Source organism: Solanum tuberosum, unplaced genomic scaffold (genome assembly GCF_000226075.1).
Source record: "Solanum tuberosum cultivar DM 1-3 516 R44 unplaced genomic scaffold, SolTub_3.0 scf00032, whole genome shotgun sequence".
Lineage (NCBI taxonomy): Eukaryota > Viridiplantae > Streptophyta > Magnoliopsida > Solanales > Solanaceae > Solanum > Solanum tuberosum.
The window spans coordinates 272,409-294,277 of record NW_006238958.1 but is presented as its reverse complement, the minus strand read 5'-3'; the positions used below and the strand labels follow the sequence as shown (position 1 = coordinate 294,277).

At 34.4% G+C, this 21,869-nt stretch overlaps 4 protein-coding genes and 1 non-coding gene across 5 annotated transcripts in view; 4 read left to right on the top strand and 1 right to left on the bottom strand.

The window, feature by feature from the left end:
• The first annotated feature begins 3,915 nt into the window (after positions 1 to 3,915).
• LOC102596836 (reticuline oxidase-like) lies at positions 3,916 to 5,547 on the top strand. Its single transcript, XM_015306450.1, has one exon. It carries the CDS (start codon positions 3,916 to 3,918, stop codon positions 5,545 to 5,547), a length of 1,632 nt encoding a protein of 543 aa, XP_015161936.1.
• Positions 5,548 to 6,200: 653 nt separating this feature from the next.
• TRNAA-UGC (transfer RNA alanine (anticodon UGC)) lies at positions 6,201 to 6,273 on the top strand. Its single transcript has one exon. It is a non-coding gene; the product is annotated as a tRNA-Ala (tRNA).
• Positions 6,274 to 6,345: 72 nt separating this feature from the next.
• LOC102591734 (uncharacterized) lies at positions 6,346 to 8,704 on the top strand. The gene is made up of 6 exons (XM_006341880.2): positions 6,346 to 6,594; positions 6,679 to 6,786; positions 6,878 to 7,008; positions 7,608 to 7,708; positions 8,152 to 8,211; positions 8,406 to 8,704. The coding sequence occupies exons 1-6, from the start codon at positions 6,396 to 6,398 to the stop codon at positions 8,488 to 8,490; spliced, it is 684 nt and encodes a 227-aa protein (XP_006341942.1). The 5' UTR covers positions 6,346 to 6,395; the 3' UTR covers positions 8,491 to 8,704.
• Positions 8,705 to 9,537: 833 nt separating this feature from the next.
• On the bottom strand, positions 9,538 to 11,777 carry LOC102591408 (putative S-adenosyl-L-methionine-dependent methyltransferase Mb0746c). Its single transcript, XM_006341879.2, has 2 exons — positions 10,971 to 11,777; positions 9,538 to 10,313 (listed from the first exon to the last, which is right to left on the bottom strand). The coding sequence occupies exons 1-2, from the start codon at positions 11,335 to 11,337 to the stop codon at positions 9,682 to 9,684; spliced, it is 999 nt and encodes a 332-aa protein (XP_006341941.1). The 5' UTR covers positions 11,338 to 11,777; the 3' UTR covers positions 9,538 to 9,681.
• Positions 11,778 to 16,311: 4,534 nt separating this feature from the next.
• LOC102591073 (DUF21 domain-containing protein At1g47330) overlaps positions 16,312 to 21,869 on the top strand; it is a 10,713-nt gene continuing 5,155 nt past the window's right edge. The window contains exons 1-10 of the mRNA XM_006341878.1: positions 16,312 to 16,706; positions 17,670 to 17,746; positions 17,834 to 17,917; positions 18,019 to 18,132; positions 18,743 to 18,829; positions 19,044 to 19,183; positions 19,293 to 19,380; positions 19,581 to 19,657; positions 21,141 to 21,259; positions 21,560 to 21,798. Coding sequence (XP_006341940.1) covers positions 16,532 to 16,706; positions 17,670 to 17,746; positions 17,834 to 17,917; positions 18,019 to 18,132; positions 18,743 to 18,829; positions 19,044 to 19,183; positions 19,293 to 19,380; positions 19,581 to 19,657; positions 21,141 to 21,259; positions 21,560 to 21,798 — 1,200 coding nt within the window. The 5' untranslated portion in view covers positions 16,312 to 16,531. The remainder of the gene's footprint in view (positions 16,707 to 17,669; positions 17,747 to 17,833; positions 17,918 to 18,018; positions 18,133 to 18,742; positions 18,830 to 19,043; positions 19,184 to 19,292; positions 19,381 to 19,580; positions 19,658 to 21,140; positions 21,260 to 21,559; positions 21,799 to 21,869) is intronic.

Here is a 21,869-nt window from a genome sequence, read left to right as displayed (position 1 = left end):
AAAAAAAATGTTTGACCAATATTTTGACCAAAAAGCGACAGACTAAGAGACATTGTCCGTCGCTTTGTCAGATATTTTGACCAAGAAGCGACGGACATAAAGATGTTGTCCGTCGCTAATTTAAAAAATAATTAAACAATTAAAATTAATAAAAAACCGACGGACTGTGTGACTTTTTTTAAATTAATAAATAATTATTTTAAATAAAAAGCGACGGACTGCGTCGCTATATATATAAAATAATTAATTAGCAAAAATCCGCTAAAAAAAGTGACGGACTAAGCGATGCCGTCCGTCGCTTTTAATTATTTTTTTTAAAAAAATATTCTAATTAAAAAGTGACAGACTAAGAGACGCTGTCCGTCGCTTTTTAAAAATGTTTGACTAGATATTTTGACCAAAAAGCGACGGACTAAGAGATGCCGTCCGTCGCTTTTTAAAAAAACTAATTAATAAAATAAATTAAAACGACGGATAGCGCGGTTATTGTTTAATTTATAAATAATTATTTTTAATAAAAAGCGATGGACGACGTCTCTATATATATTAAATAAATTATTATTAATTATATATATATTTAGCACAAAAATCCGTAAAAAAAGCGACGGACTAAGAGATGCAGTCTGTCGCTTTTTGTAAAATAATTTTAAAAATAATTATTTTAATTAAAAAGTGATGGACGACATCTCTCTGTCCGTCGCTTTTTTGGAGCGACGTTGTCCGTCGCTTTTTCTTTCGTCTTTTTTTAGCAATTTTTTAGTAGTGATATTTGACATTACTTAAACTAAAATATATACAATAAAGACAATTTAATAAACAACTAATATGGAACCGAAGGAGTATGCTCAGTAGGTTCAGTAAAACATAACAATAGCATTCACGATACCAAAGGTAATCATTGTCCACGATAAATCCAAATCTCATAAATATAAATATCGAATACCAGATAAAAAATTCAAAAAGGATAAACACTTCTAATAAACTTTTTAGAAATATTCCATATGAACACCAATAGCATTTAAGAAAACACCACTTTTTCCATGAAAACCAACAATTTTTCCTCTAGCTGCTGAAGAACTAAAATAAGTTCCAATTTCAATTCCATAAGGTCCATATTTTCCCTTATTTGTATAAAATGCAATTTGTCTTAATGTATCAAGGCCTCCATTTTCCTTCACTAGACTATAATATCCTTCAATTCCAATCAAGAACTCGTTTTCACCATCAACATATATCTGCATATCGATTTCACACACACAAAAAATAAAAATTAAATGAACAAATAAATTACATTGCGATTTCAAATTCGAAAAAACTCATACCTTTTTAATAACATTGTCATGATTTCCAGCTCCAATACCAAAACCACCATGAAGTTGTGACCAAACTGACATTTTGTCTTTCTTTTCATACTCAATTTGAATTCCACATATAGCTGAAATTATTGTGTTCATATAAATATGTACTTGTTTGATAGTACAAAATACACCATCATCCCAACCTTTTCCACTATATCCTCCCCAAGGTCCGGGGCTTCGCGCTTGAATACACTTCATCACGTCCAATTTCTGTACGTAAAATGATGTTATTCGTAAAAACACGTTAAAGTAACTGAACTTTATCCACTATAACACATGTACGTACATTGGGGAACTCGTCAGGACTTTCTTCAACTTTAGGTTGTTTTAATTGTTTTATTTGTTCAGGTGGTGTGACATTCTGCAAATAAACGCCAATAGCATAAAGGAACGCTCCAGAACGTCCATGGAATCCCAGAATCGCGCCATTTACTTTCAACACGAGTGAAAACGAGGTACCTCCCACCTCGTTCCCACCAACCGGTCCATAACACTTCAAATTAGTCGAAAAATAAAGAGATTTTACAACCAAATTGCCAACATAATACCCCAGTTTGCCTCTGATACCTGTCAAATATTCTCCAGGGGCATTTTCAATAGTAACCTAACAAATGAGACAATTTTGACTTGTACTTTTCAGTATAGTTTTCAAAAATCGAAGAATCTATGACAAAATTCATAGTACGTGTTTTGAGTTTTGACTATCGTATTCTCTGAACTACTTCAAATAAATTGTGACTATATGTTTACTAGTCAAAAAAATAAATTGGCATACCTTAGTTTTTCTATATCCCCCATTGCCACCAAATTTTGGTGAATCAATTATACCTTGTTGACCAATTGTTCTGAAAATAATGGAGTCTATAACATTATCACCATGAGCTATTAGTATCTCTTTAATGGGATTTGTGAGCTTGTAATTCCATTCTGATCCACTTGTGCCTCCCCATGGTTCAATCAACATTAACTTTGTTTGATCATAACTTGGTTGATGATATTCCTTCATAATTAAACATAGTTAATCAAACTTAGCTCTTACATAAAATAAATTGAAAAGGACAAAATAAGGGGAAGTTTGGAGTAACGATAAAGTTATTTATGTGTGACTTGTGTGTCACATATTCGAGTCGTGGAATCAGTCATTGATGCTTGGTTAATGGTCATGCTAGACTGTCTACTTTCACTCTATATAAATGTGAGATACTTTGTGCATCAAAATACCCTTTTATTATCAGAAATTGCTCAATTTGCCATTAACAAATCATATCGGATATGCCTTTTGCCATTAAGGGTTACATAAAATAGGGGACATCACGTTTTCAAATTCATCCATTTTAACATTTTACTATAATTTAATAGTATCCTCATATTAGAGCTTTGTTTGGAATAAAAGGGCTAAAACAACACTTTTTCCTAATGGCAGGGGTAAATTGTCCTTGTCTGACATATAGACACTTAAATTTGTACAAAATTGAACAAGTAGACACGTATCCTACTTGGCATCCTATGTGGCAATTCACGCCCTATGCAACATCCTACATGGTGTCCTACATGTATTATGTCATATAAAATTAGAGGATATAGATGCCTACTTATGTACACCAAAAGCTGGAGGACGTAGATTGCAACTGAGGTCAAGTTATGTCATATATAGTATTATCAATTATGTTATGAAATGAAAAACAAGAAAAAACAACAGCACAACTATAACATAGTTTGCAATGAAAATAAAATAGAAGTCAGGTTACGTACCATTTTGTTAATTATCAGCTATTGTTTTCTTCACCAGATAATAATATGTGTTAAGAGAGTGACAATTAGGAAAAAAAAACTATATATAATGTACATACATGAATGAACCTGGCAACTGTAAAACCAAAGGTTGACATTAAAAGTAGAGCCAGGGAGATGAAGAGTTGATACTACGAATAATGATCACGCATTAACATATATCATGATCAGATAAATCATATATCGCAACGTCTCCTATTTATTATCGATCAGAATTGAACCATAACCGAATTTTTATATATACCAACACCAACACTATATTATCAGATTGGGGCGGAAGATCAGAATTAGAAATCATAGAAAAATTATTACAAATAAATGTTATGTTAAGGTACATGACAACACTAATTAATCCTTTAAATTGTATATTGCTATGTACTTTATATATAAATAAGGTCAAACGGAAACACAGAAATAGTGAAAATATTCTTAAACTCGGTGTGAACTATTAGTTTTATCCCTGAAGTTTACACTCTCGATCTTGCAACATGACAATTTTATCTGTCGTATATATATGTTGCTGTTGGCCGGCACTTTTCGTAATTTACTCTGCAGAATTGATGTGTTTATTGTATTGTCATGTTATATTAGGCAAACATATTATCCATTTTCATGTACACAAATATAATAAATGTTAGTTAAAACAACTTATATTAGGCCGGCACCTCTCATTAAGTTTCATCTTTTTGTCTTCGATCTGCTGTCTTCCTTGTATAAAGCAACTTCTCTGTATATCAATCGAGAAGTAAACTAAACGAAATTCGCCATGAAACTAATTTTGATCATATTATTCTTATTTATTTCTCTTATTCTATCTTCCATCGCTACGAATAGCACAAACATTGTTACATGTTTGATGAATTACAATGTTAGTAACTTCTCTGTTTACAAAACAGGGGATGATGGTAGTTATTACTCTAACTTGCTTGATTTTTCTATCCAGAATCTCCGTTTTGCGGAGTCATTTATGCCTAAACCAATGGTTATTATTGTACCGGAGAGTAAGGAGCAGATAGTGAGCAGTGTTATGTGTTGCATACGAGGTTCGTATGAGATAAGAGTAAGGTGTGGAGGACATAGTTATGAAGGGACTTCATCGGTTACCTTGGAGGGTGGTTCGTCGTTTGTGATCATTGATTTGATGAAATTAGATGATGTTTCGTTGGATTTGGAGTCAGGAACGGCTTGGGTGCAGGGTGGTGCTACGCTTGGTCAGACTTATTATGCAATCTCCCGAGCAAGCAATGTTCATGGATTTGCAGCTGGTTCTTGCCCAACTGTGGGCGTTGGTGGACATATTTCCGGGGGTGGTTTTGGTTTTTTGTCAAGAAAGTATGGACTTGCTGCTGATAATGTGGTGGACGCGCTTCTAGTTGATGCAGAAGGAAGGATATTAGACCGCGAATCCATGGGAGAAGATGTATTTTGGGCGATTAGAGGTGGTGGTGGTGGAATATGGGGAGTCATATATGCTTGGAAGATCCAATTGCTCAAAGTACCTAAGATTGTCACTAGTTTCATACTCTCTAGGCCTGGATCCAAACGTTACGTGTCTCAACTAGTTCACAAATGGCAACTAGTTGCACCAAAATTAGACGATGAATTTTACCTATCTGTCTCCATTAGAGGCGTTGCTAGTAGAGGAATTCATGAAATGAATGCCCAATTCAACGGATTTTACCTAGGTCCAAGAACTAAAGCCATTTCCGTCTTGAACAAGGCCTTTCCTGAATTAGGCATTCAAAAACATGACTTCAAAGAAATGAGTTGGATTGAGTCCATACTTTTCTTTTCTGAATTAGATAACACATCCAACGTCTCCCTTCTAAAACAACGCTACTTTGAGAAAAAATCATACTTCAAAGCCAAGTCGGACTATGTTAAGACTCCAATTTCAATGGATGGCATAATGACAACTCTTGATGTACTTGAGAAAGAGCCAAAGGGACACATTATATTGGACCCTTATGGCGGAGCCATGGAGAGAATTAGTGAGGACGCTATTGCTTTCCCTCATAGAAAGGGTAACCTTTTCGGAATTCAATATCTAGTAGAGTGGGGGAAAAAGGATAATAGTATCACCAAGAGCAACGCGTACATAGAGTGGATAAGGGAGTTTTACAATACAATGGCACCCTTTGTTTCAAGCGCGCCTAGGGCAGCTTATGTCAACTACATAGATTTGGACCTTGGAGTGATCGACAACTTATTGATAAATACTAATGCTGGCCATGCAATAGAGAGAGCTCGGGTCTGGGGTCAAAAATATTTCTTGAATAACTATGATAGGTTGGTCAAGGCTAAGACAATAATTGACCCACTAAATGTTTTTCGAAATCAACAAGGCATCCCTCCCATGTTCGCCACAATACAAGAGCGTAACTATAGTATCGAGTGAGTTTATAAGTTGGTGTACTAACTTGCAAGCGCGATCACTTCTCTAGGACAGATTATTGGGAAAAACATTGTTAGTTTGTCTTAAATTTTCCTCTTGGTTGTATCAACAAGGTTTATATATATTTATATACTAATGAGGAGTGAAGACAATAATACACTTCAAATTTTTTTTGAATGATTTGTTTGATGAAGATTGTTTTTATATGGATCAAGTACGTGAAAAATTCATTTTAATATCAGGTGACAACGAAATTTGAACCTAAGACATTTATATGCTCTTATATTATAGTAGATTTACTGCACGTGCATTGCAAGTGTATGCCTAATCTTGAGATTTTTATAACCCTTAAATAGTATCCAAGTGTGAAGCATTGGTTTTGAACATTCGTATTTGTGTGACCAAGAATTTGGGGCCGAAGTTTATGATAATTTGTAAGTAGCTAATTGAATTTGAATATCTTTTTGAATAGTGTGTGATCATCTTAAGCTATTAGAGAAATAATACTATCATTTATTTAATTAGATGTATCTTCAACTTTTTTCTAAGTGGAAGACAGTTTCAACTAAATATTACTCAAATGGTAGTTTGAAAATTATGGTAATAATATTCTATTTTTTGATTCTTGTAATACAAACCATAACCATTAACAAATTGGGGATGTAGCTCAAATGGTAGAGCGCTCGCTTTGCATGCGAGAGGCACGGGGTTCGATCCCCCGCATCTCCATTTTTGTTTTTGGGGACATAACTTATTTATTTAACTAATTTTCCCATTTTATAAACTTGTTATGAAATGATATTTTAGGAAAAGGACAAATACAGTACCAATACCGTTGCGTTTCAACCACCATGACTCCGCCGAGTATCACCCTTATCCCTTCCTCCACCACGACCACCGTCCCTCCGACGCCCCTGAAACCGCCGCCGTCGGTGCAGCAACCGCTGCCGCCGCTCGAAGCAAAGTTTTTCAGCCGTAGAAATGCCGTCGTTTGGCTCTCACTCATTGCTCCTCTCACTCATCCTGCCTCCGCTCTCTCCTTCGGCATATGTACTTACTTATCTCGAGTTTTTTTAAAATTGAAATTAAGCATAATTCTAACTGAATTTTTTTGGTTTGCAAAAATGTTCTCAGCAGGACCAAAAGAATGGCTAAGAGATCAGAAGAAGAAGACTGCGAAGTACCTTTTGGCTCCAATCGAGGCTTCTAGAAACATCCTCCGATATGCTAATCTCTTACTTAGTACTAAAATACTGTGTATTTGAAATAGCCTCTTTTTTTTCTTTATAATACTGCAATTGGTGAACTTAATTAGTTGCTTTGTACTTGACAGCTAGAACTGAACCGGAATTTGGTGAAAAGGAACTTGAAGAAGTTCAGAGCTTATTGAGATCTGCTGCAAGGGATTGTGTGCCTCAAGAGAGAAATTCCTTCGTTCAGTTTCAATCAAAATCAGGAGTTGAGGTTTGAGTTTTGACTTCTGATTGAATCAGAATTTACCAGCTTCTTGTTGATTTTGATGGAATTTTTAATCACATTTTAACCAGTGAGTATTTATTTGAGTTAAATTGCTAATGCACTTATTTCTAAGCCAAGTGAACTACTGGTTTGACTTCGCGTATTGAGCGTTTTGCTAAGCATAGCCAGTCTCGAGTTTTAATAAAAAGGATGTGGTAGGTTGATGTGAAAATAATCAACAATGAAAAATGATCTAATTATGGAATTGAATTGAGTTGCATGTATACCGTATACAGATGATTCATATGCCCGATCTCAATTGTTATAGTTGATTGATTGAGTGCATAAGTGGTGTGGACATGTTACTAGTTTCTATTACATGAAAAAAAATAAAAAAAATAATCAGTCTCTATTCTAGATTGTGTTCTATGGTAATGCAATTTTTTAGAGTGGCGTGTTAGAGAGGGAGACGAGAAGCTGTGGAAACAAAGTAAATAATTAAGCAAAAAAGAGTAGTTATGATTCACTCTATTTTTTGGTTCTTTTATCTTTTTGGCCTATGTGTGTGTTGTTTGTGGCTCATATGAAAAATTCCTAATTCTCAGGTTTGCACTTTCCAGTTGGTTGTGAAAAATGCTTCTTCTTTGCTTCCTGACAAGGACCCGGTAAAGTTAGCAGCTGAAGCCAAACTTATTGATCTCATAAGGTAGCCTGTAAAACTTGTTGTGACTGATTTATCTTGTATGTTGAGCTATAAACACTTCAAGAAGTAAGTTGATCTCTGTACATATAAGGTGGAAGTTGTCTTAGCTGTTCATTAGCCGATGTTCTAGAATATGTTTTTGTTATAGTAGCTTGGTTTTTGTCCACATATCGAATTTTCAATAGCTGTTGGTGGCTAAAAGATCTGGGTTGGGAAATTTCAAATTACGTGTTACCATAGAACTATCCTTATTAGTTACTGATTTAGTTTCTAAAAGGATATGGAAAGAGTGTACATTCATTGCCTGTTTTCCATATTTCACGTGCTCTGGAGATGTTAAAAGTCAGTCTTGAGTTATCACAATGACACATCTATGCATGCGCGTGTTGGAGAGATTTGACATTAATTATTTGACACAATACTTTCTGTATTTCTTGTGGGTGCAGGTCTTTTGCTTCTCTCAGTGACATGGCAAATGAATTCGATGTGCAAGTTGCTTCTAATAGGTATATTTAGTGATATGCAACAATTTCTATTTGTACTCTTCTCAAAACTTGTGTTGATTTGTTTTCAGAAAAATTTTACATTTTATAAGACTGATAAACATGATAACAAGTTAGATATTTCATGTTTGATTCGTCCCCCGTCTTTTGATTGTACCGTCTTATGGCATGAACATGCTATTTTTTTTTTAAAACAGACAAAAGGTTGCAAATGCTCTCATGGATACAGTGACCTGTCTGGACAACTTTGAGCAAGGCATCAAGGAATGCCTTGAAGTTTGATTATCCTTATTCAAGTCAAAGAAGGAACAGGATGAATTTGGCATTTGCCAATTCGGCAGATGCTTTTATCCTTTACTTTTGGGACAGGCAAAAAGGAAAACTTCAATAGGTTGTATCATACACTTAATGTTAAATATTATTCTTTCATTGTTTTGATTTTCTCCTGTTAACTTCTCTTTACTTCAGTCGCTATTAGTTATAGTTAGCAGACCTATCTTCCCTTTCATTGAAATTACTGCAGTAATCTTGGATTCAAGTATGACAGTAGCACTAGCTCCTAAGTTGCATACTATGCAAAGAACATTCTTTTCGTGCAGCCAATAGTTCACTCCCACGAAACTTCTCTGTTTCTTAGTCACCATTTGGTCATACCGCCTGTATTGCTCAGATCTTCCAAAAGTGCCGTCACACCTGACACCATTTTTGGAGGATCTGACATGGTCGCAGTAGCATTTTTGGGGGATTCGAGCAACATAGCATACCACACAAAGGATGTTTTCATTTTGTGTTTTGTATATAATTCAAGCCTTAGAAGTATGTGAAGGAACAAGGCCTGGGATAATTCTTGTCTGAGTCCTTCGATGAAGCCCTTCTATAACAAGTGATTTCAGGTAGCAGGTTTTGATTATCTACTACGATTATGTTTCTAATATTAAATATCTCTGCACCTCCATTCATTTATCAAAGTCTAGTACTTACGGGCTCAAGTGAACTAGCCTTTGTAAATATGAAAAAGGGTTAGTAACCACAAATAGTATGAATCTCTTTAGGCGTTCATGCCTGCTCCTGGTCGCTCTGACTCTTTTTGTTGTGTGAGCCTTAAAAGTATCCGAAGCAGGCAATCAGCATTAATTCCTTTAAGTAGATTCCCTTTTCCGGAAATAGATAAAACTTTCTTTGTGATTGGGAGAAATATAATAAACTCTAAAAGAAGGTAAAATAGTACTATATTATCTCTTTTTAACTCTTGCAAAAGTTAAAAGTTGGAGGGGGTATGGCGGGGCTGAAATATGATGAACTTGTTTAAGAATTACCTAGATCTTGAAATGATAAAAAGTATACTAGTCATAGCTTAAACGATATTGTTGCCAGTATAACTAATGTTGTACGATGACAGTAACAATCAACGAGTAGGTGCTTCTAAGCTCTAACAGCAAGTTAGACTTTATTGGTGAACCATTCTTATAATATTCACAAAATAGTCTTGTTTGGTGGTTCTCCAGAAGCTTGAAGCAAATACAACCTACAACATGGTGTTCCATCATCTGGGTGAGTTTGAAGTGACCTGGGCAAGTTGCGCAACTTGTTGAACAAATTTAGTGGGTCATGCAATAACCCGAAATGTGCATCTGGGTCACCAATTTGAGAAAGTTTAACATCAGAAAATCCTAGTGATGGCAATAACTCATCAGGATAGTCGCTATAGAAATGGAAATTTGAGCTGGACATTGTGGTTGATTGCTTGTTCATGAAGTCTGCTAAGAGTACTGTATGAGCAGAGGTACAGTTATTTGCTATAATCTTCAGTACTTCCATTGCATTTGAGTGAGAGAGATAGTAGAGAATTCCCTCTAATACCCACACTGTATTCGTATTTAGATTTAAGCCTGATTCTTGAAGCTTTTCAAGCCAGTCCTTTTCTCTCAAGTCCGCTGCCACTCTGTTCAATGATTTTGCCATCATCAGTTGGTGCTTTTGTTCATCTGTTGTTTCTGTTGCTGCTTCTACAATAGTGGTTTTCATCTGCAAGACCTCTGGAAAATCAACCTCAAACATGTTGCTGTCCTTCAAGCAACTCAAACGATATGCCCTTGTATCCATACCTGCAGAAAAAGAACAGACATCATTGGTTTGCTCTGTAACATTTTTTTCTAAATGGAATCAAATATCTACTGAAGGGTGAGCAATGAAAATGCTAGGTGAAATATGAGGAGTCTCTTGTGGTGGACAATCTATGTCCATTCAGTGTTCAATCTCCATATTGAGGTCATAACTCAGAGGAATTAAATTACATTCCACTTATCACCTTTTATCCAAACATAGTCATGGCTAGTATTTCAGGGATTCAAAGCTGGAAAATTTTTGCGTCCTGGTAATGTTTAGTTTAGTATATGGATCTAGGAGGATGAAAACTTTTGCAGAATACAACAACAACAAAGCCTCAGTCCCAAACAAGTTGGGGTCGCAGAACTGGGTGAGTGGACATTTGATCAGTTCAGTTACTGACTACTAATAGTGAGCATATGCAAGATTTTGCATAAGTGATATCAGTATATTGTCACAATTCAATTAGTAAGTTCATTAATTTGATGTTACGAAGCAGTGTTGAATGACACCCTTACTAAAGGTTGTCTCCGCCCCTGACTACTATTTACCAAAGATAAACTAGTCAATTGTCATTGAGTTGCTAGAAGTATACATTTCATTTTAGTGTCACAGGGTATATACAGCACAAGAGATCACGTGGGAACATCACCTACCTGCTCCAAGAATGACAACTTGTGCTCCTCCGCCATCAAAAGAAGTAAGAGCTGCTTCAATTCCCTTATCAAACCATAGTGTCCTAACTGCAATGATAACACCAGAAATCTCTTTAGCATTGTTGAGGATATCTTTCTTAATCTTCTCATACAATTTTTTCAGGTACGTCTCCCCTGCAAGTAACTCTGCTAGTGGATCATGGATCACATGTTTCCATAGTGCCCTTCCTGCTGCAGTTTGACATGCTGATTGTCTCAAAGAATCCCAATCATGTTCGACAGCTGAATGAACTTCTCTGATGGTTTCAGTGTACAAAGAATCAGGTAGTATAAAATCAGGCAAGCTACCATTTTCTTGATTAGACATTATTATACTGATTTTTAGTGACAACTAATAGAAGAGAAGAACTAAAGGGATAAGCCATGCAATATATACAACAGAAATAAAAGAGTACTGTAGTAGAGGAAAAAGAATTGTTATTAAGGATAAGGAAAGACAGCCACACACACAACCAATGTCTCAGAAAAGTTGCTCAATCATATCCAGCTATTCTCTGTGTTAAGTAAAGGAAGGTAATGAAACAGGCCACGACTACCATCAATTTTCATCCCTTTACCCTACTACTCTTTTATTCTTTTTCCCCTCTTAACGGTATCTTTAAAAGGTTAGCAATTTTTTATCCAAAAGTAGCATAAAAAGAATCCCACATGTTAGGATGACACAACTCAAAGATCCTTTTAGCATGATGTGATATTATCCATTTTGGGCCTAAGTTGTACAATTTTGGGAAAATCACTTACGTGTACACTTTTTAAAAAATATTTACGATATTTGTCAACATTATTCTTTTAACCATATATAACAATTTGGCTGAATGGCAGTATCGCTAAAAGTTGCGAATGACAGCACTTTTTGCGAAGTTTAAAGGAACAAAATTGTTTTAAGTAAGTATTGCTAAAAGTTGACAAAAATGGTAATAAATTAAAAGTATACTTAAAAGTGGTAATTATTAAATAAAAGACCTTCACTTATGTAATTTTTCCTACAATAATTTTCCCTAAAGGCCTTTAACCATTCGTTTGGTACGTGGATTATATTGTCACGGGATTATAGTCCTTGGACTAATTTATCTCATCTAAGAGGTGTGTGATATAAGGCGGGATATCCAAGATTAAGTATGAGATTCGATTTACACTGAGTTTGGTTGATGATATAAATTGAATGTAGCTTATTTCTTGGGAAAATTGTATATAATAGCAAACTATTAATTCAAATTAAATGCTATAAATATAGTTTGATTTAATTGTACCTCATAGCAAACTGTTGCTATTTCACCTCTCTCCTGGTGAATCTCGCTCGCCACTCTCGTTCTCTCCCTCGCCTCTCTCGTTTTTTATACAAACGCAAGTGTATGAAGTGTGTTTGTGTTTGTATAAAGCGAGAGAAAATTGTATATATACATATATTTTCGTTCCCCTCTCTCCCCTCTCCCAGATCTAGCTCGCCACTCTCCCAGATCTCGCTCGCCACTCTCCCAGATCTCGCTCGCTCACTCGCCTCTCTCACTTTATACAATTGATCTTTTTGTATATGTATACCAAAACAGATTATACAACTGTTTTTTTTTGTATATGTATAGCGAATTATACATATATATGTTTGCTATAGAGCGCAATTATGCAAATTTTGTTATAGCATACAAATATGAATTTTGTGTTTGCTATATGTGAAAGTTGCTCTTATTTCTTTTGTCATCTTTGATGTGGCCCACGGGCTTCTTCTTATACGTTTGCCTCCAAACTACAAGTACGGATAATAAACCAACTTGCAAACGGATAAAGGAGTAACTCGCCCCATTTCACTCCGTCATCTCTATACTCGTCTCATCGAATCATCAGCTTTGATACCAATTTTCATTGTGATATTTTGTTCATGCACCTAACACCATCATTAAGAGGAGGTACATCTCAACAACTGGCACATCCACATCCACTACCTTAATTATGGCTCAATTATATATCTATTTATACATATATTATATGTGTGTATATATTAAACACATATTTATATTATTAACCATAGGCCTAAGAAAGTCGGCACAGTGTTATTTTGTATCCACTTGATGTTATCCACCATATGTGGTTTATTGAGATATAGAATATGTGGTCCAATTATTTTTTGTAACTTATGAGCAAGTACTTATTTGTTGCCTTTGGTTGCCAGATTGAAAAATTGTTTTTTTTAGTCTTTGATAGGTTATCTATTTTTGTACATGGTGAGATAGCTCCATTGTTGGGTGTTAGATGTTTTTGACTTGGATAAGGTTCTTGGAACCTTATGAATTTACTTGGTCTTTTTCTCAATAACATGTGCACCTTATGATAAGTTAACATTTTGCTTTGGCATGATATGCACTCCTACCACCATGACCTCATAAATGTATATATAGTTCAATATACATATGTAGTCACACCTCGATTAGTTTCACGGGATACGTTGATACTATCTCCCACCGCATGAACAAGTAGAAGAAATTGTTTAGTGTTTTTGTCTATGTTCGAATTTAAACTTGAGAAATCATGATTCTGATCAATCCACTTCACTAACCATTATACTAGACTCTTGGATGCATTTGTGTATTCTCTTAATTAGAAGATTTAATGACTAATCGCATGTTTAAGATCACAAATTTCAACAGTCTTATAAGTTTTTATAACCTACGGTTGCTATTGCATATTTAAGACAATGAACTTAAAAAGATTCTCTCTTTTTTTTCTCTTTAGTTTGAGTTCTTATGGCCTTTAGTCTGAAGCAACTTCATCAAGACTATCTTACTCATGAGTTATGGAAGTGAAGAGGAGCTTTCGTATAGAGTCAAAGTATATCAAACAAATTGAAATGAGGAAGGATAAAATAATTTAGTGACGTATAAAATGGACAATTTCTAGGCGTAAAGCATACATACAAAGAATTCTTGGTACATAGTAATGAATACTTACTCACATTCGATAGATGTGTACGTGTCAAACATCTCATCTATAATAATAATAGTAATAACAACATCGTATTTATACGAATTATTTGCACATTAATAGTTTAGTCTTTGAGGGTCCCTTTTGAAGCATGTTCTAAATTAAATTTTAATTTTATCATTTAAAACATTGAGCGTGACCAAGTAATACTCCACTACGAGGAAGATGAATCCAGTTGTTAATTGTTGGGTAGATGATGTTTGGGAGAATTAACTTAGCTAAAGAAATAAAATTTACTCGATCTATTTTTGTAGGGCTCGTGATATATATCTTAACTCGTACATTCATTTTGAATACATATCTCATTTTTACATAGTAGCGTTGTCAAAATTTAGAAAAAAACACTAGGCGTATTACATGTGTCAGTTGTTATTCATGAAATGTAAAGAAGTTGGTAACGTATAAAAGAAAACTTATTGAACGCACCAAAAACTAAGTCAAAACGAATAAATAAACTTTATTTTTTTATGGAATAAAGTAATTCGACATTTTTAAAAAAAAGTTAAAACACCTATCTTCTTTAATAGTTTAATTTTCTTGAATTTTATAATGTACATGAGATCATTGCCACTATATAACGATTAATGACTATATTTACAATTGCAACCTTTATATGTATTAAAATAAACACTAAATTCCAAGTACTATACTATAAGATCCCATACAAATAATGGTTGGATTTCAATATAATTAAAATTATTTCCAACGATATAAAACTATATTTACAAAAATAATAAAAAATACATGTGGAATAATGGTAGGTGAACAGATTCCTTATTGAGTTTCTCATGAAAGAAATTTCATACTCATTTATTTATTCTGAGAAAATGGTGAGAAGGAATGAGCTATTACATGTGGAATTACAGGTATTTCATTAACAGAAACAACTTTGTACATTTTATTTTTATTTTTATTAAATTGTCTAAAATAAATGATTGGTAATTACCAAGATATTTTTTGGATCTTAATACATTTTATTGAAGCTCTTGCATTTAGATTTTTTTTTATATTTCATATTATATGACATAATTTAATATGATAAAATCATAATTGCTTAAACAAAAAAAATATATCTAATATTATAAATAGGGGGATTTCAAACGTCTTAAAAATATCAATTACCAACTCTGAAATGAAAAAAATTAAATAACTATATATATTATTTCATGATACGTCTATCTTTATTTCAGAAAAATCTTCGTTCACCTACTTATCAAGTCATCATGCCTTCCACTATTCTAATAGTAAAAATTATTCTCTATTACAAAGTTTAAAAAAAAGTCAACCTAAACAATAATTTTCAACGTATTAAGTCAACTCTTATGTGAGCAAATCACTATAGTAAATTGAGAATATTTCTACTTTACTTCAACCCTAAGAAAATATATAAAAAAGAATACCATAAAAATTAATAAAGTGAGTATTCATATGAGATCAAACTCTAATATCGCAAATAACAAGTACAAACGAGAATTTATTTTTAACTATTAGGTATTTTATATTTATTTAACGTCATGTTCATTTTTAAAATTCAAATACGATATAAGTATTCAATTAAGAGTGAATTCGAATGTAGACGTTCTCAATAAAAATAGATGGATCCTACTATCCCATCATGTATTTCATATTTACTTACTCGACTATTTCCTTTTTAGGACTCAAAAGGTGAATTTGAACACGAGAATTCTAACAGACGTTGAAAGAATTTCATTTATGGACTTGTATTTAGTGGTCAAAGAAGTGAGATTATAATTATGATGTTTCAAGTTCAAATCAAAACAACAACATAACCAATATAATCTTACATGTGGGAACCGATCAATACCTTTACTTTATGAAGATAAAACAACTATTTACAATAGATCATTGGCTTAAATAGAAAGTATTGGAGAAACAAATAGTAACAACAACAAATATGATAACCGAAGCAAAAAAAAAAAACAAATATAAAATTGAAAGAATACGATATGAAGAAAATACCAATAATAACACTGATAAAAAAATTTAAACCATACTCAATTATTTACTAATCTTCTATCTTAATTCAAATCTCAATATACTCTTATCTAGGACCATATCTTGTATAAGCCACAAGTATATCATGTCTTAGTGCTTTTATTTAGAATTATATTTTCAATAAACTTCAAGTATGTCACGTCTTGGTGGACAGAGTAAATGATAATTCTACCGTTACTTTAATAAACAAACAAAAAAGCTTTTTAGCAGTCGGAAGAAACAAAGGGACTACTCATTTAATTAGCCAATCCCAATAATATTCTGGGAATAATTGTTTTTCATCACATTGGACATGCACCTATGCTAAATAAATTGATTTTAAAGAGATATGGGGGAGAGAAAAAGACAAAAAGTTCTTGAATGAAAAAAAAATTCACTATAAATAATTTTGTAAGTTAGGTAGCTTGAATGATTTTGGGTTCTTGATAAAACATAAATCTAAGTTTAAAATTCCAAAAAAAATAAAATCTTTTTCCAAGTTCTCAAACTTTCTTTGAACTTGGGAAAAAAAAATGGCAGATGTGCCGTGTTGTGGAACAGAATTTTTTGTGTTTATTTTGGTAATTATAGGATTGGTGTTGTTTGCTGGTTTGATGGCTGGTCTTACACTTGGTCTTATGTCTCTTGGACTTGTCGACCTTGAAGTTCTCAGCAAATCTGGTCGTCCACAAGATCGTATTCATGCCTGTAAGTTTTATTAAGAAGAGTATGTTAAAGATGGATGATTTGGGGTTAATTAGAAAGTGCTAAAGTTTGCTGCTTTGGGGTTTATTAGAAAGTGTTAAAGATTGCTGTTTTGGGGTTTTTTAAGGAAGTGCTAAAGTTTGCTGATTTGGGTTTTTAGTTATCTGCTTGTGTTTCATGGAAGTTTGTTGTCTTATCCTTTATTCTTGAGAGTTAATTAGAGGTTGTGAAAAATTCTTATGCTATATACAAGGGCAACAAATTCTTTTTATGTGTATATTGTAGATGATGAACCCCTTGGTGAAAATCCTGTGTTCGCTAATGTTGATAAGTGTGAATGACTAATATCTACCTGCTACCTTTGTAACTTTGGTGTAAAGTTGTAAACTTTTCTATATGATCAGTTCTTGGAGTTATATTTCCTCTTGCTAATTCTATGTTCTAGTCAGGTTTTTACTTTAAAATTGTTCATATAGGTAAATGAATGTGTAGAATTGGCTGTCCTAAAACATATTTTTCGAAAGAAACAGAAAGGTTGAATCTTGATTTATGCAAGGGGGTTATAAATCATGAATAAGTAAAAGAGAGTGAATTTGTCCTTAGAAACTGAATAAATTGTTTAGCAATAAGCTTGATGTGGTAGCTTTGTTGCGGTTGAACTGCAATGCAAATTGTGGATAGATAAAGTAAGGAAATAGTGTATTGATTATGTACTCGAACAAGGTAATTGAATAGTTGAAGAAGTAAGAGAAAGAGGTACATGATTCTTGTCATACCTGGAATGGACAAATGAGAAAGTTAAGTCAGTTCTCATATCATGATTCTACAATTGAAGCAATAATCACTGATGTTGTAATAAGGCTTATACTGTGATAAGTTAGAAAAGAAGCAGTGTCGTGACACAGTATGAGTTGTAGAATGTTCGCTTGCATCGGCTTCTTAAAGATTTTTTCCTTTCTTTGACAGCTAAAATACTTCCAGTCGTAAAAAACCAACACCTTTTGCTTTGCACACTCTTGATCGGCAACTCTTTAGCAATGGAGGTTTGTGTACCAGTCCTTATTTGGCAATAGTTATCCTTTTATTACCCGTGCTTACTTATTTATTACTTTTCTCCTTTTCCTTTGTAGTCTCTTCCAATTTTCTTGGACAAGCTTGTACCTTCATGGGCAGCTGTACTGGTATCTGTGACACTGATTCTCATGTTCGGAGAGGTGGTCTATTCTACTCATCAACTTAATATTTCAGCTTGTTAGCTATTGCATTTGCTCGTCTCTTGTTCTGTAACTAGGCTTTGTTGCTTTTATGTTTGCAGATAATTCCTCAAGCAATCTGTACTCGCTATGGATTGACAGTTGGAGCTACTGTAGCACCTTTTGTTCAGCTTCTTCTCTGGTTATTCTTCCCCATTAGTTATCCAATTAGTAAGGTATACAGCACAACAATCACATCCTATAGTTTACTATTTAGAGTTGTTAAGTTTCCATGTTTTGCTACCACAGAGAGAAATGCTTCACCAGCTTTAATTTTGGTTGCCACCGTGTCACGATTCAAGTCAAATGATAGGGTTTAAGAAATAAAACTTAATGAATCCACTAACAGCTCATAAGATTGATCTGGACTCATATACGCTATGGCGATTAATTTGTATGCGCTTTTCCTTTCTGTAAGCTTAGGAAAAACTGGAAAGAATGCAACATAAAGTTGAATGGAGGAGTTCATATAAATGTATTCTGCATTTATATATATCTACTTGGTTATAGTTATAATATCAGAGTTACTCCATTTTCTCACTCTATTTATTTTTCATTTTTATTATAAGTGAGAAACTATCATGCGAATAATCAGATATGTAGAATATGCATCATTTTATTTATTAATATACAGAGACAATCATCTTTAGTATTTGAAAGAAAACGCCAAAATCCCATGCAGCAAATTGAGAGAATTTCTCTGTGCTACTTTCTGTTGTTAAGGATCTTATTATTAGCTTGATAAAGAAAAAGGGATCTTAACTTCATCCTTGGTTTTGCTTCTAGGTCTTGGATTGGATGTTAGGTAAGGGGCACGCTGCCCTTCTGCGAAGAGCTGAGCTAAAAACGTTTGTGGATTTCCATGGCAATGAGGTAATGTTTCACTAGTTCTCGATTTCGTTGCTAATCTAAGCACATGTAAAATATCTTTAGACATGCAATATTTGTATATATGCATGAACACTGTCGCTTACACAAACAAGTTCATCTCACCAAGATTAGGTGCTATAGCTGAACCTTGTTTCCAAATTCGTTCTGTTTATTTTTCTGTATGCCTCAGCTTGTTTGCTTCTTATTGCTATGACAGGCTGGAAAAGGAGGGGATTTGACACATGATGAAACAACAATAATTGCTGGAGCACTGGAGTTGACAGAAAAAACTGCAAAAGATGCGATGACTCCAATATCAAAGGCTTTTTCTCTTGATCTGGACGGAACACTTAACTTGTGGGTTAATAAGTTGCTGTTCAATTTGATTTCAAGCTTTCATAAACTTTTTATGTTCTATAACACGTCTATCTCCTTCTCTCTCTCTCTCTCTCTCTCTCTCATGCAGGGAAACACTAAATGCTATAATGACAATGGGGCATAGCAGAGTTCCTGTTTACTACAGAAAGTCGACAAATATTATAGGACTAATTTTGGTAATAATGTTCCATCCATGCTGAACTCAATTTTTACCTTGTTGTGGATTCACTTATTGTGTTGAAGTTTAATTGTCAACATCATTTATCAAGAGTTCTTGTTTCTTTTGCTGTGTTACTTCTGCAAGCATGTGTATCTGTAACTTACTGATATTGTGTTCCATGCTCTCTGTACTTGTCTTCAAATATTTTGCGGGCAGGTTAAAAATCTTTTGGCGGTTCACTCAGAAGAAAATTCAGTCCCCCTGAGGAAAATGTTGATAAGAAAAATTCCGAGGTAAGGATAACTGCAGCAATTCTTCCCTTTCCTAAATGTTTATGTTTATAACCAATCAATTAACTATGCCCCAGCAAGCTCACCTAAACAGAACTTATTGGTTCAAGGGAAACAGTTATGGGATACTAAGAAAAAGAAAGTAAAGCTAATTTAAACAATTGAATTATAATTGCATCAATGTTTTCGTGATGGGCCAGTCCCACATCAGTACTTATTGGTTCAAGGGAAACAGTTATGGGATACTCAGAAAAAGAAAGTAAAGCTAATTTAAACAATTGAATTATAATTGCATCAATGTTTTCGTGATGGGCCAGTCCCACATCAGTACTACTATGTGCTGAGATGGGGTTCATATAGCCGGCCTTGGGCTCTCCCACCTTAAAATCTGCTTTTGGCGTGTGGTTTTCCTTGAGTTGCCACCCACCGCCCTGTGTGCCCAATGCCCATCATGCCTTGGATGGTGACGCCAGTATGGCAAAGCTTGCCCAGGGCTAGTATTGTCTAGTGCGCCATTATCAAGGATGACCGATGCGGAGCATGGTTGGTTTGTTATGGTCCATACCACATCGATACTACTATCTGCTGAGGTGGGGTTTATATAGCCTTGGGCTCCCCCACCTCAGTAACTAGCTTTTGGGGTGTGGTTCTCCCTAGGTTGTAAGGGCTTATATAGTCTTGGGCTCCCCTACCTCAATAACTAGCTTTAGGGGTGTGGTTCTCCCTGGGTTGTAGGGGTTTATATATCCTTGGGCTACCCCACCTCAATAACTAGCTTTTGGGGTGAGGTTCTCCCTGGGTTGTAATAGTTTTCTGCACTTCACTATTGTACCATGGTTTCTTCGTTATATAACCTTATAACTTTACAGGTTAGCATCCATTTTTCCTTACTTGCAAATTGCAATGATCTATAATATCATGTAATGTTTAAGAAATCCAGCTCCCATTCGCTGATGCAACTATTTAATCTCTTCTTTAAACACAACAATTTAAAGGTTACTGAAACTAATTGACGGAGGGTGCCATGGGTTAGCAATTGGTTTAGCTTCCACCATGGCCCTTTCACATGTACAATTCACCTCTGCATCTAACTAGAGTAGGGGAAGTAGTTGATTTCGTCTCATATAGTTCATCCGTCATGGTTTTACACGTCAAGCTTCATTTCAAAATGTATTTATCATCTACAATAGAAGGCTATCAGACTTCTATTATAGCCTTCTGACTGATCCAATTATCCTTCTGTGCTTTCTCTACACAAGATAACTTCCTGTAGCTATCCAAATAATGAATTCTAAGGTTCTGAATTTTGATTATTATGAAGTAGTTCCTAGATATCCGCAACCTTTTCATAGATCTGCAGTTTAGTTTGTACAAACTGTAATATGAGTGACATATTTGTAGAATAAAAAAACACAGTTGAATAAGATAATAGTTAGCACACAATGCTTATTCTTCAGCTAATTGTGCAGCATTGGTATTTTTTCAGGGTTTCTGAAAACATGCCTCTGTATGACATTTTGAATGAATTTCAGAAGGGCCATAGCCACATTGCTGTTGTATATAAAGATCTGAACGAGACGAAAGATATGCCAGTGAATGATAAAGGTCCGAAACCTTGAACTACTCTTGGTTCTACCATATAGCTACTTATCCTAGTTTTTCTGTTAAATCATTACTGCGAGCCTTAAACGTCTTTGCACTGCAATATCCAGTTTAACTTTTTATTCAGTTTGTGCTAAATGGGCTTCTAATCAATTCTCTCCAAGTCCTTCATATCTTGTAATTACCTCTATTTCAGAAAATGAAGCAAATAGATCCTCAGTGATTAAACTTGTCAGTTTTCTTAAATTGATGAATTTACGATTTTGGCCAACTTTTAAGTGTTGTATGAACTGATAATTGCAGATGCTGATAGCACAACACTAAAATCCAACTCGCATGACATTAAGACTGCATTACATAAGGCTGATGACGACCAAGTCCCAAAGAAATCTCCTCCCCCTACTCCTGCTTTTAAGAAGAGACACAAAGGTTGCTCATTTTGTATTTTGGATTTGGAAAACACTCCAATACCAGAGATCCCTTCCAATCAAGAAGTTGTTGGTGTTATTACTATGGAAGATGTCATTGAGGAGCTTCTTCAGGTGCACAAGATTCTGACTTTCATTAATATCTGTTTGTCCTTTTTGTGGTATTGTTTTCATTGTTGACACCC

Excerpts from the sequence above, each read along its gene's own strand:
- LOC102596836 (XM_015306450.1), top strand. The coding sequence starts at position 3,916 with ATGAAACTAATTTTGATCATATTATTCTTATTTATTTCTCTTATTCTA.
- LOC102591734 (XM_006341880.2), top strand. The coding sequence starts at position 6,396 with ATGACTCCGCCGAGTATCACCCTTATCCCTTCCTCCACCACGACCACC. Across the intron at positions 7,709-8,151 it reads AAACTTATTGATCTCATAAG|GTCTTTTGCTTCTCTCAGTG; the intron begins GTAGCCTGTAAA and ends TTGTGGGTGCAG. Across the intron at positions 8,212-8,405 it reads GTGCAAGTTGCTTCTAATAG|ACAAAAGGTTGCAAATGCTC; the intron begins GTATATTTAGTG and ends TTTTTAAAACAG.
- LOC102591408 (XM_006341879.2), bottom strand. The coding sequence starts at position 11,337 with ATGTCTAATCAAGAAAATGGTAGCTTGCCTGATTTTATACTACCTGAT. Across the intron at positions 10,314-10,970 it reads AGTTGTCATTCTTGGAGCAG|GTATGGATACAAGGGCATAT; the intron begins GTAGGTGATGTT and ends CTTTTTCTGCAG.